Raw genomic sequence first — 15352 nt, 5'->3', positions numbered from 1 at the left:
ATCTCTCTCACACCACAACCACCCACAACACACGGAGGAGTAGGAAAAGAGAGAGATGGCTGTAACTAAATACAGTCAGCAATCCCCTACTTTCTGAATTACTGCAAGAAAGCCAAGTTCTCTGTGGTGGCTCAGCAGATCAAGGGCACTTACTCATAAGTGAACAGGCATGATCACTGCACTGTGGCTGCATTGTGTTGGGATAGTTGTGTCCACAGGTTGGGGTGGGGAATGCTTCAAACCAAGCCAAGCAGTTCCTGTGCCTGAAATGCCTTCCTTGAGAGCACAGAGCCGTTCCAGAGGACAAGCATAAACTGCGCTGGTTGTTTTTTGTGTGTCTCAAAGGCCAGATAAATGTCTGTATTTACAAAGGACCACGAAACAAACTCTGTGAGAGGAACTCTACTGTTGGATGAGCTCCCCGTGCCAAGTGCACGAAGCCTGGAAAGGTCTGTGATGGGGATCCAGCACAGGGGAGCTGCTGGGAAGAGCTGTCAGCATTTGATGTCTCTTAACCACTTTTAAGTTCTGTAGTAAACACGGGGACTGCTGTAAAACCAGAGTGGTGGTGGGGTGCCAAACCTGTGCTCCCCTTGGAGGTCTTGGGCAGGAACAGTTTCAGACTGTGCTGGTTGGATCTGGGAGGCAGGACTGCTGCTCAGGGCATGCCTGAGCGAGGCCACCATCCCCTGATGTGACACTCTGGCCTCACTCATTTCTTTGTAATTCTGACTCATATTTGACCTCTCCAGCTGAAACCTTGGAAACTGCCTTTCAGGAGATTTCAGCCAAATTTACATGTTTAAATGTAAACCAAGGAAAACCAGTTGTATTGCCCATAGTAAAAATCATTTGGAATTTCTTCTGAGAAGCCCTAACACCTCTATGGCTCACAGAGGAAAAGGTAGAAATTTGGAAGGGCATCCTCTGCATAGTGAATGCTCTTTTATCACCTTGAGGAACATCTGGGCATGCTGTAAGCCTCTGAAAAAATCACACTAATTTAATGGAATCTCCTTTATCAGCAAAAGCCTTCATTATGGTTCAGCTCCTGTGCATGAGTGGGCTTTCTGTGCACATCCCACCACCCTCCAGGAGTGCAGACCCTGCCATCTGAGCAGACTCATGCTCAGAGACGATGAAGGCAAAGGATGATTTTCCCCACAGCTCTTGCTTAGCCAGGAGCTTGGGAAAAGGCACTGGGATAGGGTGGTGTGAAGCAAAGTAAGGAGGAAGCTGCCCCACTCTGTTCTGGCTGCTCTTCCTGCTGGGTGGTGGCCAGAGAGCAGGAGGAAGCTGGGGGGAGAGCACAACCCACCAGTGGAAAAGCTGGAATGAAGGGCTTGGAGAAACACAAGATCAGTGGCTGTGAGGCAGGATGTGGAGAAAGGACTTGCTGAGACAAGAGACTGGTGAGGGAAGGTGCTGTGGGGGAGGTGAGGTCTGGGATTAGCTGGGACTAGAGAGAGCAAGAGAAACAGAGCTGAAAGGACATGAATGCAAGAGTGCAGCCTTCCTAGAAGTCGTTCAGTACAACATGAAATATTGAAGTTTGAGCATTATTTCTTTTCTCCTCCAGCATTTGTGTCATGGACATTAGAAAATACCAGGATAAGTCCTGATTCTTAGGTCCTGACCCCTGCAGGTGTCTGAGACCAGTTAAACTGTTAGGGCTTAATGTCTGAGGAACTGAAATCTCTGGTAGATTTTACCCCCCACCACAAAAAGGGCAAAGCTGCTCTAATTCTTCTCAGAAATGAGGATCTTCAGGATTTCTTTTCCTGCGAAGATGAGAGCTCAAAAAAAGTATTGCATTCAGCTTGGTGGAGTCTGCAGCACAGATTTTCAAACCAGTCTGTGAAGCACAGGCTCCACACACAGATTTTGTAAGGCCTGTGCAAAGGTCTTTCAGAAAAACAGGACTTTTGCTTAAACTCTCTATAATCACAGATTTTACCTGTAGGAAACTAGGAAAAAAAAAATTACAAGTCCTTAATGGACAGTGGAAGGATACAAGGCAGACCAGAGACACTTCAAAAACAGTTTTCCTCTTATGAGGAGGCCACTTCTGTGGAGCCAAGGTTAAGCACTTGGATTTTTGGTTTGGTTTGTGCTCTTTGGGCCCCTGTCTGCCAAGGCTCATCCTTGCTGATGAAGATAAATTGCCTCTGCCCACCAGAGCTTTCAGTTTTAGTTCCAGCTGGGATATGCTGGTAATCCTGAGATACAAAATTGTCTTCTGAACATATTGCAGTTAACTTCAGTTGTATAAATCCAAGCATTAGCTGGATACTATAAATAGGCAGGATGTGCAAGGAGGCCAAGTCAAAAATTTGCAGAAACCCTGCCTTTTTTCCTTAGTGCTATGCTTCATCATGTATAATATTTTTCATCTGAAAAGGAAACAGCATGCACATGCTTTGTGGCTGTCGTGATTAACTGGACATAATGAAGCATTGAATTTCACACTTCAGAGAAGGAGATTGGGAAGGATGGGTAATTTTTTCTCAAGTTTTCCTGCTTTTAGTGTTTTCTTGGAGGTAGTTTTCTGCAAGATTGGGTAGGGAGCAGAAATACATCTGGTTTATATTACATGATGGCTGTACTTTGGCAATGGAAAAAGATGGCACTTAAAAAAAAGGAAAGAAGAATAAAAAAGAAAAGTTTGGCAACTACAGAACAGAGCAACAATTACAAGAACTATCTTAAAATTCCCAGGATTTGTAATTTATTTTTCCATGCTTGCTTTTTTCTGATGTTGCTGGTGTTAAAGGAGTGGGACAGAGGAAATTCAGTTGGACTTTGCAAAGTTCAGATATCTCTGTGAAACAATCCCCTTTACTCAGGTTGCCCCCACTGCAGCTGCTGTGATTTGAACACGAAAGGGATAAAAGCAGGAAAAAGTGGTAGACTATATTTTTTTTTTCTCTCATGTCTCCTTCAGCCAGTGGACATGAAGTCTTGAAGGGGGTCTCTCACTTAGCTGGTCTCATCTATGGAGACGAGGCAGAAGCAGGATTGATGCAGATGGTTTTGGAAACAGAGCCACGTGAGGCATCTTTGTGAAAATGTGAGAGTTTAGACCAATGTAAACACATTACATTTAAAACAATTTTCAGATGTAGTAAATAAAAAAATTGGTCCTGCTCTTGAAAGTCCCAAAGAACACATTTTCCTTCTGAGTCATGATTTAATTAGATTATATTTTATTAGACATTCTTTACAAATTTTAAAATACTGCTATTATACATGCACAAAAGAAAATCAGTTTGAACAATTGTATGTAGGCATTCATTGAAATCAACCACAAAACAGGAACATTTTATGTCAGTTATCAATGTACTCAATATGTATATCTAAAGTGCATTATGTTACAAAAAATATAGAAAGTCAGCAGCACCAAGATACGTTCACAAAATAAATACACCAGTCAACAAAATAAATTATGGTAAATGTGACAATAATAATTGTCTCAGCCTTAGCCAAAAAAAAAAAAAAAAAAAAAAAAAAAGGAAAATTCACAATAACCAAATGTGCAGTTTCAGAGAGCAATGGGGGGAAAAGGTTTTATTCTGAGCATTTACAATATTTACAGATAATAAATATTTTAATACTTCCCATATGTTCACTATTACAGAATACTGCAATGTGTCTTCCAAATATCTCTTGCTGAAAACATCAGCGCCTCCTGCAAAGAAAAGAAAGGACAGGAAAAACCGAAAAATTAATTAGTTTTCACTTTTTCATTTCAAACGTGTGGACGTAGAATCAATAGCAAGAGTGCCACAGACTGTAACAGGTGTGCCTTGCTAGTAACCATCTGCCATAACAGGGCCTGTTTGACCATGTCACAGTTTTAGACATTTATTCAAGATTTCTGCTATGTTTTTCTCAATGCAACCCCTCTAGAAGTGTGATGACCCACAGTTTGTCACACACTGAGGCCATTGTACCCTCAGAGAAACAGAAAGGGGCTTTTTTTTTTAAATTTAGAACTTCATGCAAGAAGATCCCTGAGTGCTACAGGCAGAAGAATTGTATCACCCTATTATAAAAATGTCAAGTGCTGAAAAGAAAAAAAAATACAGTTGGAGAAAAGCAAAAAGAATTTTTTGTCCTTGTTAACGCTGTGTCAATGGTGTGTTAACTGCTGGGGTGTGATGCCAATCTTGCAAAACCTAGGTCTGTTCTGATTAAAACAGTGCCATGGGGCTTATTTGGTCTCTTTTTCCCACTGATAGACCACCCCTTAGGCAGGGGGCTGTGGTGAGTGTGTGAGTAAAGGCTGCTCAGGGCTTGGAGTGAGCACACCCCTAATAGCATCTCTTCCTGTGCCTGACTGAGTGAAAAGGCTCTAATCCTGAAACTTTCCCTCTGGGAGCCAGAGAGCTTGGTTCTGAAAGAAAGCAACCACCCCATCCTATTACCCTGCAGCTCCTGCTGCATTCAGCCCAGCTGAAGCAATCAGCTGCACCCAATCCTGAGACCTGGGAGTTTTCTAGGGGATGCTGCAGGCTGGTGTGAGTTCTCTCCCCGTGAGAGCAAAGCAGGGCCTGCTCCCATCTTGTCAGTGTATTCCTCGTACTCCAGCATGAAGTTGCTCAGAGGTGCTGCAGGAAATGCTGAAGGGTTGGGCTTTTTTCCCCTTCTGTCCCTGTGAACAGCGCATGTTTTTTAGGGGTTCCCCGGGAAACATCTAAGGGTGGGATGTGGAGATAGAGGATGGAGTGGGGTTCTCTCTGCTGCACATCACCAGAGCTGGGGGTAGCATCCCATGTGGCAAAAAGTGTGTGGGTGTGAGGCACAACAAAACTCAGCTCCTGGAGAGTTTAAAAGGTTTTCTTAACATGCACATTGTAAGGGAAGCTACATCTATCATTCAGGAGTTTACTCATTCAAAAGGTTTTTTGGAAATCAAGTAAGAGCACCTTAATTTAATTTAAATGGGAATGTAGCAGGAACGTTCATGAAAAATAACTTTTAAAGTGCCTGGAATGGAAATGCTAGCATGAAGCTCCTTGATAATTAGCTAGCAACAATATTAGGGTCCATTTCAGGATATATTCCAAGAGGTATAACAATGGCACATAATTGATACAGCATGGCTGTGTGTGTGTGCATGTCTGCACTACTCAGCCCTGTTTCTAAGAGAGTGACATTTTGAATTTAGCCTGGATTTTAGGCTTGGTTTTAAAGTTTAAGCTAAACCACATCTTGACAGTGGGCTCTTTACTAATGATAATTTGCAAGCTGTGTTCTGTGAATTGGACCTAGGTTTTGCAAGATTGGCTTCTTCCATGAGATACTCCTTGTAGTAAGTCAAAAGATCTAGAGTTTATATTGTTGTTGTCCATTTTTTTTTGGACCTAAACCCAAAATTTTGTTTTCAAGACTGATCAGAGAGAATTGGCATGAAGATTTTATCCAGGGTGTTCAGCAGAAAAGAAGCACAGAGATACAGTGAAAATCATGCTTAAAGTTTACATCTTTTGCCAGCCTACTGAGATAACTAAAAACTCAGGTACTAGAAGTTTGTTGGGGCTGCACCTGCTTACCACACTGCACCACCATGTTCCCTGTACTTGTGAAGGAGGTATTCCCTTTTCTTTTTTTTTAATGGTTTCTCCTTGTTTAATCATCTCCAATTAATTATGTAAAATATAGGTTCTTTTTAGTAATCTGTGAGAAATGCTGCATTTGGATGTTGGACTCTACAGTAAAGCTGAGAGCCTTCAGCCATCCAGACACACTTCAAAGAGAAAGGCTGAACTGAGAAAATCAACAGGGTTGTACCTGTAGCTTTTTTATATATCCCATTAGATGAACAACAAAGACAGCACAGCAAGAAAAAGAAGTAACTGTTGAAATTCCCTAGGATGTTTTTCCCTACATTCTAGATTTCTTTGTGCTCAAGACAGGTGTTATATACTCACCAACACAGTCCCTTGATATCTGTTGAAACCTCAGGCATCTCCTGAGCAGAATCCTGAAGTTTGCCTTTCCTAAGGTGCTGAGACAAACCAGTGTCTCTTACTTCCCTCCTACCTGCTAGAGCCATGCCACCTGGGATATCCTGGCCTCTGCTCTGGGATGCCCTGGTTTATGGTCTGGGATATCCTGGTTTATGCTCTGGGTGCCCAGCCCCAGGTGTTGGTAGCTCCTGCAGATGCCAGCACGAGCTGAGGTGATGGAGCACATTGCAAACTGTGGCCTGTAAAGCTTAACCCCAGGCTGGATTTTAGTAAATCCCACAGCTGGTGTCCCTTTCCAAGGGATTTACTGCAAGCAAGCACTGCTCTGATGTCTCTGTTCTGCCAAGGTGAAGGGGAGAAGGAGAGAAAAGGATGGGGTTTTGCTGGTGAAATGCAAACATTTGGGGAGAACTGAAGAGTGGAATCTTTGGCTTTGTCTGCAAGTGTGCAGATTTCCACTCAAGCTGAGATGACTGCAAGGGGATGATTCACTTGGGACATCTAGGCTGATGTCTCCAGGCCACTGCCCTAAAAACCTTTCACTGTAATGCATGAGAGAAGCATGTCCCTCTCCAAGAGCAATGCAAAACATTTTTAAGCAGCAACGTAATTGCTTCACAAGCTGGAAAAAAGATGGAGCTGAATTAAAAAATCCTAATGGCAGGGAAAATTTTATGGTGAAAAGCTGGTCTGCATTGTTTGCAGATATTACTGAGAGAGAGTTTTTCCATGTTCTCCCCTAAGGTTAAACAGTAAAATGAAAAACTGTAAAGCAAGGGTAGGAAAGTTGCCAAAAAGGGGAGGTGTTGAGAGGAAGGAAAGAAGACTTCGCCATTTTATAGATGCAAAGCCTTAAATAAAAGTCAAAGCTTTCAATCTGCTGAGGCCCAAGTATGGGACCAAGATAAGATGTGAGATACACTGTGGTTAAAGCAGGAAGGGAAAATTTAGTGACTGTGATGTGCTTCCTTTTTACAGAGTTACCTTCACTTACTACTCAGCTTCAGGAAGCAGATTTCTGCGATAAGTTGTTTATGTAAATTGTGTCTCATAGGAAAGAAAGGCTCTGTCCCCAGTGCAAAGTGGAAGAGGCACTTACCTGCAGAGAGCACCTTGAGACTGTGCTTGAAAAGCCACTGCCCAGTCACGAGCACAAAGATCTACTTTTACTCCCAGTTTGAGTGAGGCCTTGGCCTCGGCCTCTCACACCCAGGGATAACAACTTCAGTTAAATACATGGCATGCTCCCCAAAAGAATGTAGCAGAATTACCTTAAAGTTTGATTATGTGTAGTAACAGAGATGTCCAAGAGTGGGCTCTCGGTCACGACGTCTCCGTACATGCCAGAACTTAGCCAAGCTGAGCGGGTTCGCCTCTTTTTCTTCTCTTGTTCCTTACGTTTTCCAGGCTTTGCTTTCTTTTTCTTCCCTGAGACCTTCAGGGGCTGCTCCTTGTAGGTCTGTGATTTGTTTGTCTCCTGAGTTAGGTATCTGCCCTCATCTTCACTGCCAAACCGGACAGGGTAGTTCTTCGTGTTGGTGGCAGGTTTAGGGTTAGGTGACACCTCTGACGTTGCACGGATCTCTGCAGTGTTGACACCTTCGATTAAATTTTGAAGGAATATTCTTCTTCGTAAGTCTTGGATTGACTTGCCCTTGTCATGCAATAGCTGGTGCTCTGATACAGCCCGTTTGCTAAAGGAAGAAAAGAGAGGAGAGGGAAAAAAAATGTTTAGGATTTGGTTATTGCCCAGTGTTTGGCAGAGCTCCTCTCTTCTCTGGCTGTGGTGGCCACAGTGACCATGTACCAGGCTTGGAGACATCCAGTGAAGCCAGACTGCTGGAGCAAGTCCTGCTTCATCCTCAGAGTAGCTGCTCTCAGCAGAGAAGAGAAAGACCTAAGTGGGTAATAATTCTCAGCTGACTGATCACACACCACTGGAGCTGGATTAGTCACTGCTCTGTTCTAGGAAAGCATCCTGACTCTTAATATATCACACTTGAGGCAGTAAAAGCAGGAAGGCAGTTGTCAGAGATAAGAAAACTAAAGGGTCAGATAATGCAGCAAGAGAGGGAAAACCCAGCACTTGTACTGGAGCCGGAAGCAGTGTTTATACAGCATCATTCTAGTGATTTTCTTCTGCTCAGTCACATGCTTCAAAAACATAAACAAGCACATAAAAGCGCATTTTACTCCTACATTTAAATAAGTGCAATTGCGGGAGTGTAAGGGAAAAATATTTGAATTTGGGTGCCTAAAGCAGGGGCACTTCAGTGCATAATGAGCATCAGCAGAGATAAGCCTCAGCCACTCCTGTGGATTTACTGCTTGGTCACTTGTGTCTAATTATGGTTTTAGATGCCTTCCTAGTATTGCTTGAAGTGTGAACTTTTGGGGCCAAATTTCTTGTCTGCTTGAATTTTATGCTAACCCTCTTCACTGGATCTTCTTCAGGAGCATCCTGGTTTGTTAGAGTGGTTTTTCCAGAGTTCATCCTGACCTTTTGGTACACTGAGATCTGTCTTGTTTTTGAGGAACTAGAAGCTGAGTAGCTATGTGTCTTTTAGAGATGTTGTACTGGCAAGGAATGTATTAAACATCTGAGGAAAGAAGATACAAATGACACCTGGATAATAAATAACCAGAGAAAATGTGAGAAAATACATGCCTTTTTCTTGAAGTGGAATAGATGTACAGCTGTGCTGTGAACCACAGACAGAGCACAAGCTGGGATTTTAGCTACGTTCCCATGAATGCAATAATACAGTTTATCCTTCCAATTGCTCTACTTCAGCATGCAGAGTTTGGCTATGGAATCTCTTCTCTTGCATCAGGGTATGGCATGTGACTGGATTCTCAGTGGCCAAAGAAATTCCATTCACTGCCTTGCTTGTCCTATAATCATTTGGTCAATTAGCTGGGTAAGTGGTTTCTGCATGCGGGTGAACTGGAAGAAGACACATCATTGGGAGTGAATATTCCTTCCTTCCATCCCATCCCACCTTTTCCTGCCACATTACCAGATTTGAAAATGCAAAATATTTGGGAGTGTTCTGCAGGTTCTCTTTCTCAGTCCCCTCAGCCAAACTCTTCAGGTTTATGACTTGATCAACAGTGGAGCTGTTGGAAGTTGGCAGTTTCAAGTAGCTCTGTTTTAAGAGCATCCCCTTCATTTTCTGTCTTTGTAGGGCTGCATTTTTTGAGTATTGGGTTCAAGTGATGGATTGAAGTGATACTACATCTCTATTGCTCAGTGCAAAATTCAAACAGCAGCGTTCCCCCATTCCACAATGAGACTAGAAGATGACTGTCAAAATCTTGCTCAAAATCTTGCTCAGAGGTTTGTGAGTACACATGTAATCAAATACTGTCTGTGTTTTAAGTGTCCCAAAATCAGTTTTGGATGACTTCAGCCTTTAGGACAAATATTTTATGCCCCTCTTCTAAATGTCCATAAGCAAAAATGCAATGTGATAATGCTAAGCTGATCCCATATCGTGTCTTTTTCTTCAGTGTAACTGTGACCATTAACAGATCCTTGTGATCTCCCTCAGAAGCTTTTTGAACAAGAGCCATCTCCAACACCCTTCAGTCTGACTGGCAAGTAGGTCAATAAAACCAGCACCCTGGGCTCCTCTGTGTGGCTGCCTCTGTGCTGCCTGTCAGGCTGTCCAGTGTGACTCAGGTTATATTCCGAGCTTCAGTGGTCGATTTTCTCAGGAAATTTGCATGGGAAATGTAGTTTTTCTTTCATTCTTCTAGTTCATAGAAAGTGTATGAAATCTCCGTGCCTTAGGGAGTGTAAACCAGCGTCTCATATGATGAGCAAAGATTTCCTACTGCCTCTTGTGAACTACCAAGGATAATTCCTTCTATCACAGACAACCCAAAGCTGCCTTAATCCTCTAATGTGTATTTGGTCAGCTTCCCCACTGTGACAAAATCTTGACTCTCCAAAGCCTGTTATTAAAGTCCTCTTGATTGAAAACCTATTCCATTTTACAGAGCTGAAACCTAAACATTTGGTTCCAGTACACACAAGGCAGTCAGAGAGCATTACAAGATCCACATCTTGAGTGAGTACGCATTTCCAAAATAATGCAGGGATTGACATGTGAGGGTTTGGTGTGCCAAAGAGGGTGGGTTTCTCTTTAAATATCTGTATGATATTTAGCATCAAGTCTGGCCCCAAATAACATTCTGCTATTCCAGATGATTGTATAACATTATGTAGTGTTACATTTCACATGACTTATTACTCAGCCAGACTTAAGGATTACATTTTGCCTACCAGCTTCCTTTGTATACTCTAGATCAAAGAACCTCCAAAGAAACAAAGATGTGGTAGATACATATCTCTTTGACCTTCTACCTCCTTCTGCTTCAGTTATTCAAACAACTCCTGTGTTTGTAAGTTGTGGAGAAATGCTTGTCCAAGAGGACTGATGTAAGAAGTGCTTCAAAATGGAGATATCAACAATATCTCACCCACACACTCAGAGTAGGAAAGCAATGGAGACTGCAATGATTGAATTCACATATTGGCCACAATATGGAAAAAAATATTAGGCTGTTAGGGTTAAGATGACCCACTAGAGGTCCCTTCCATCCTTCTATAAAGCACACCTCTCGTCCAAGGAGGTGGCAGGATCCTGTACCCAAACCAAGAGCAGTAAATGCTAAGCTTACATGTGGCAGACACTTTTGAGAGAGGGATGTTGATGGTTTGTACTTGACCAGAGCATCCAAACTAATGACTGGATCCAAGTACACTGTATACATATGAGGCTGAGTGTCTCATCATGGGGAGAGAAGCAGAAATCCATGACTTGTGACCATCCCGACTTCACATACTTCCAGATAAGCTGCTCTTTTCAAGCACATTCCTCCTTTCTTTTTTTTTCCCTTGAGATATCTAGAATTTCTAAAAGACAACATTCTTCAAGCTACCACTTTCTATCTCAGAGAGCTGCTCTTATTTAGCTGTTATTACCCTTGACTGTTCATGTTGGGTCTGATCCTAAATTCAGGAAAATAACTGAGGAGGATTCAGTCAGCTCTCTGTATTTTGCAAGACTGAGTGCCATTGCCACTCACTCCAAAGGGAGGGAAATCTGCTCAACCTATCTCAGGCTTCAGAAAAATATTTTGAACAGATCTAGGGACATGATACTGCAATGTCTGGACATAATGATAAAAATATGTAATTTCATTTTGGGGCATTACTGGTTTCTCAGAAGTTCTTTAACAGCTAAAGCACTCCTATAACAAATAACATGTCTGGAAATATTTTCTTGGGACAATTTGCTATTGCTTTCCATGAGATATTTGCTTCAGCGAAGTCTGTAGAACCAGGCCTATGTAATTTTGATTATTTTTGCATGTCTATAATAACGTGCTTCAGTATTTTCATCCATTACTGGCTTAAGTTTTTGACTGAGAAAAAAAAATCTCAATGCCTAAATGAGTTATTAACCATTAACTCTAGGAATGGTTTGTGGTGATATTAAAACAGGACACGTGTTTGAGTGTGGTGTCTGTGTTTGTGCTGTGCCCACAAACAAAACTACATGAATGCCACTAACTGACAGCTGACTGGTTTCTTGTGTGTGTTTTACATGCCAGAGTAAAGAGGGAGCTGAGAAATGTGTTTTCACTGGTTAGCTTACACTTTTCTTCCCCCCTGTCAGGACAGAATGGGGAAGCTGGGAAGACCTCTAATCCTGACCTTTAAAAACAGTGTTAGAACTACGCTAACTTCAAAAAGAGAAAGAGTATTTCTCTGCAAATCTGATTTTTTTTTTATCAACCAAGTTTGGCTTAGATCCAGTTCAGAGTTTCCTAGCCAAGAAAATAACAGCATCTAACTGCACTTCAATTATTTTCTTTTTTTTTTAAATTTATTTTTGAAACTGAAGTTTGATTCCTCTGTATAACATGATCCCAAAAGAAAGAAATAGCCCAAGAACAGCTTTCAGGAGTACAAAACAGTTAAACGTTAATGGACTGAGAATAATACTGTAACATTATCAGCAATAACATGTTCTACACAATTTGCTGTAGGAGATTTGTAATAGCTCTCTGCCCAGTGCCAAACTTTAGGTGTGTCTGAAGTTGCTTCACCTGGGGTATTTTTTTTTTCTTTTGGGTGTTTGGGGTTATCATTATTATTATTATTATTATTATTATTATTATTACTATTATTACGTGTGTTGCTTAACTAGCAGAGGAAATGCTATTTGGAGATCTTTTCCTTATGTATGTAATAAAACATTTACAAGGAAACCCATCTGAAATTGTTTGCTGTGTCATGTTTCCCTGTAAGTTGTGATCGGATTTTCCAGCACTCTTCCTCCAACTTGGCTTCCTGCAGAACTGAATAACAATACAGCCCTCCCCAGTGTGACTGAGGTGTTTCTTCCTTAGAAAATCTGATGCAAGTCCAGAGAAAGCCAGTGAGTTAGAAGTGTGAGACAGCTGCTCCTGCATCAGCACAGAGGCTTCTCCTGCACTTTGTGAACGGGTATTACTATAAAACAGGCTGATTATTTTGGAAGAAGCAAAGAGGTCATTTCCTGAACAGACTGTCTTTAGATACACTATCATTTATCAAAAAATATGCCTCTGCCTATAAGTAAGAAACTAGACTCCCTTTGGATTTTTTTCCCCCCGAAGTGGCAGAAATCCAAAGAAATTGTTCAGTACTTCAGTGTCGTGATGGCCCTCACTTCTGCGTGTTTCCTCTACTCCTATCAACATTGGCTTCATGCCAGAGCCGAGGAAGTGGCTGCAAGTTATTGTAACACACAGCGTTTGGATAAACCGGGATGCTCCCTGCGAGGGTCCCGGGAAACTTCGCAACAATCCCCCAGGTGTGTCGGAAGAGAAGCCCCTCAGCTTTCACATCACCTCCCCAAAGCTTTGTAAGGTCAGACAGCTGTAAAGCGCCCTTTCCCTGCCCCGAATGCCTCTTCCTGGCTCTCAGGCAGTGCCGGTGAGCACCTGGGGCAGGTAACCCGGCTCGGCGCAGAGCCGGCAGCGCTGCGGAGCCTCCCGGGCTGCCTCCCTCCCTCCCCACCCGCCCTGCCGCCGCAGCGAGGACGAATAAAAGGAAAGAAGAAAAGAAAAAGAGAAACTCACAGTCTGCGGCTGATCCCCTCTACTGATCTCCCGTAGGAGGGCACGGAATAACTCAGCAGGAACACTGCAAAACTCCACTGCTGGAAGAGTTTAGCGAACATTGTACCCTCCGGGACTTAAAACCTGCAAGGAAAAAGAGGTCAGTCCCGAGGGACAGATGCGCCAGCGCCGTCCTCAAGGAGTCCCCGCTTCAGCTCTACCAGCTCCGAGGCTCTGAAGGAAAAACAAACTTTCTGAGCTCTCGGCTCACTCCTTCCAAACTTCTCTCTGTCTCTCTCCCTTCCTTGCTGTCTGCCTCTCCCTTCCTCTTTCCCTCCCTCCCTCCCTCTCTCTGTCTCTCGCTGTCCGCAGGCAAGATCTCTCTCGGTATTAGTTCAAAAAGCATCTAGCTCTCATTTGAACAGGGTCAGAGCGGGGTTCAGTGAGTTCCCTGAGCCCTGTTTAGTTCTAGTCCGCTAAGCCACTCTCTCAGGGCTTTATATTACAGCAGAAAGCCCTCTTTGCAGATAAGGAAAGATTCCCAAAAGTCAGCTTAGCTGCTCGCTTCTCTGTAAACACGCGCGGACACACAAACACACACAGGCTGAGGCGGAGGGGGAATGCATCTCCACATCTGTCTTTCAGTATACCTCTGCAAAAAAAAAAGGGTCAGGTTCACGTCTCCAGCTGCCAGAAAGTTTTGGTCCCCAGCAGTGACAAGGAGAGAGACAAGCGGTGACAAGGAGAGACAAGCAAAGGTCGCTGCCTATCTGGAGAGCCCGAGAGGTCTGGGAGGAGCGGTAGATCCGGGAGGCTCAGGGGCTGGGAAGCATGCTTGGCTCAGCAGGTTGGACTGGGCTGCAGCCTGCGATGTTCACACGCTCCGGAGCAGCCTCTGGGAGACCTGCGGGAGGACGGAGGGTTTTGCAAAGAGATGGCGCCCTAGGAACATGTGCGGAGAGAGCGAGAGCCCGGGCAGGATACCCACAGCCAAAACGGAGACTGGGAATCAGCGCTTCCCGGGCCCGCAATCAAAAAGGAGAGAAGAAAGGGAAAGACCCGGCAGCACATGCACTCAGCGGACCCCAAGGACTCCGACCAAACTCTCCGCATCTTCTGCAGCCGCACTCCTCTCTCGCTCACCTTCCAGCTCTCCCTTTTTGTGTTTACCCCCGGGTCAGCGCCTCCCCTGCCGCGGGGATTCCTCCCATCGCTGGGAGCACTTTTTAGCTCAAGCCCCAAAGCGCTGCCCGGGACTGCTGCCGCCTTTCCTTGCACGCACCTACCGTTGTTGGTCGCCGTTCCCCTATTAGCCGGAGGGTCGGTTCCTAATGATGCTAATTGTACGCTAGTGAAGGGAGGGGGGGAGCTCAGGGGGAGGGCTGGGGGAAGGACTCGCGCTCTATGAACACAAGCGCTCCTGGCCAAAAAAGTAAACTAGTGGAAACTTTTCTCCTCCTCTCCCTTTTTCGCCTTCCACTTCGCCCTCCTTCAGCCTGGCCAGGGCCCTGCAAACCGCCGCGTCAGGTTGCGCTCCCGTGCGAGGCGGGCAGCGCCGCGGGGCTGCCGGGACAGCGGTGCCCGGAGCGGCGGGAGGCGGCCGGTCAGCCCCGGTCAGCCCCGGCCAGCCCCGGTCAGCCCCGGCCAGCCCCGGCCAGCCCCGAACCCCGCTGGGCACCGCCGGCCGGCAGCCCCGCACCCTGCGACGGAGGCACCAAACTTTCCCATCCCGGGACAACTCTCGTGTAAAACCCGAAGGTGACGCAGCCCGCCCGCCTCTCCTGCCTGTTTCGTGCGAGGAGCTGCCCCCGGCTGCTAGAAGGGGACAAGGGGAGAGAGCCGAGGGGCAGCGCGCCCCTCGCCCCCAGCCCGGCGGCTCTCCCGGAGGGAATGCCCTTGCACGCCGATCTCCCCACGCTCGACGGCGCGGGCCGTGCCGTGCCAGCGCACACCTGGGGACGCCGGCTCCGTGCCCGCAGCATCCCGGGAGCCTGAGCCCCTCCAGAGAGCGCGCCGGGGGCACCGGGGGCGCTGGTTGTGCCGCTGACAGCCTGATTTACAGCGAATGCTTTCCCAACACCCTCACGAGCCGCAACAAAACACTGAGGCGTGCCGGCTGATTGCTCCTTCTCATCCTGCCCCCGAATTAAAGCAGGTTCTACGAGAAGGTTTAGGTGCAAAGCAAAGCGTTTTTCTACCTGCAGGTTATTTGAAGTTAAACGACGCTTGCTGACACGATTTAAAAGCCCAGATTCCACACT

The 15352-nt window shown here is 45.1% G+C and overlaps 1 protein-coding gene across 2 annotated transcripts; it reads right to left on the bottom strand.

The window, feature by feature from the left end:
- Positions 1 to 3218: 3218 nt before the first annotated feature.
- On the bottom strand, positions 3219 to 14442 carry PTHLH (parathyroid hormone like hormone). Of its 2 annotated transcripts, XM_053978095.1 has the most exons (4): positions 14378 to 14442; positions 13113 to 13235; positions 7244 to 7666; positions 3219 to 3688 (listed from the first exon to the last, which is right to left on the bottom strand). In XM_053978095.1, exons 2-4 carry the CDS (start codon positions 13211 to 13213, stop codon positions 3679 to 3681), a joined length of 534 nt encoding a protein of 177 aa, XP_053834070.1. In that variant the 5' UTR covers positions 13214 to 13235; positions 14378 to 14442; the 3' UTR covers positions 3219 to 3678. The 2 variants fall into 2 exon arrangements, with proteins under 2 accessions (XP_053834070.1, XP_053834071.1); XM_053978096.1 differs by lacking the exons at positions 13113 to 13235; positions 14378 to 14442 and adding an exon at positions 7780 to 7838.
- Positions 14443 to 15352: the final 910 nt, after the last annotated feature.

The sequence above is a fragment of the Vidua macroura genome, chromosome 5 (genome assembly GCF_024509145.1).
Source record: "Vidua macroura isolate BioBank_ID:100142 chromosome 5, ASM2450914v1, whole genome shotgun sequence".
NCBI lineage: Eukaryota > Metazoa > Chordata > Aves > Passeriformes > Viduidae > Vidua > Vidua macroura.
This window is presented reverse-complemented; position numbering and strand designations above follow the sequence as displayed.

What these genes read in the sequence shown, in the direction of transcription:
- PTHLH (XM_053978095.1), bottom strand. Translation starts at nt 13,213, where the DNA reads ATGTTCGCTAAACTCTTCCAGCAGTGGAGTTTTGCAGTGTTCCTGCTG. An exon ending in GAGGGGATCAGCCGCAGACT is followed by an intron (nt 7,667 to 13,112) that starts GTGAGTTTCTCT and finishes TTCTTCCTTTAG; the next exon opens with CAAACGGGCTGTATCAGAGC.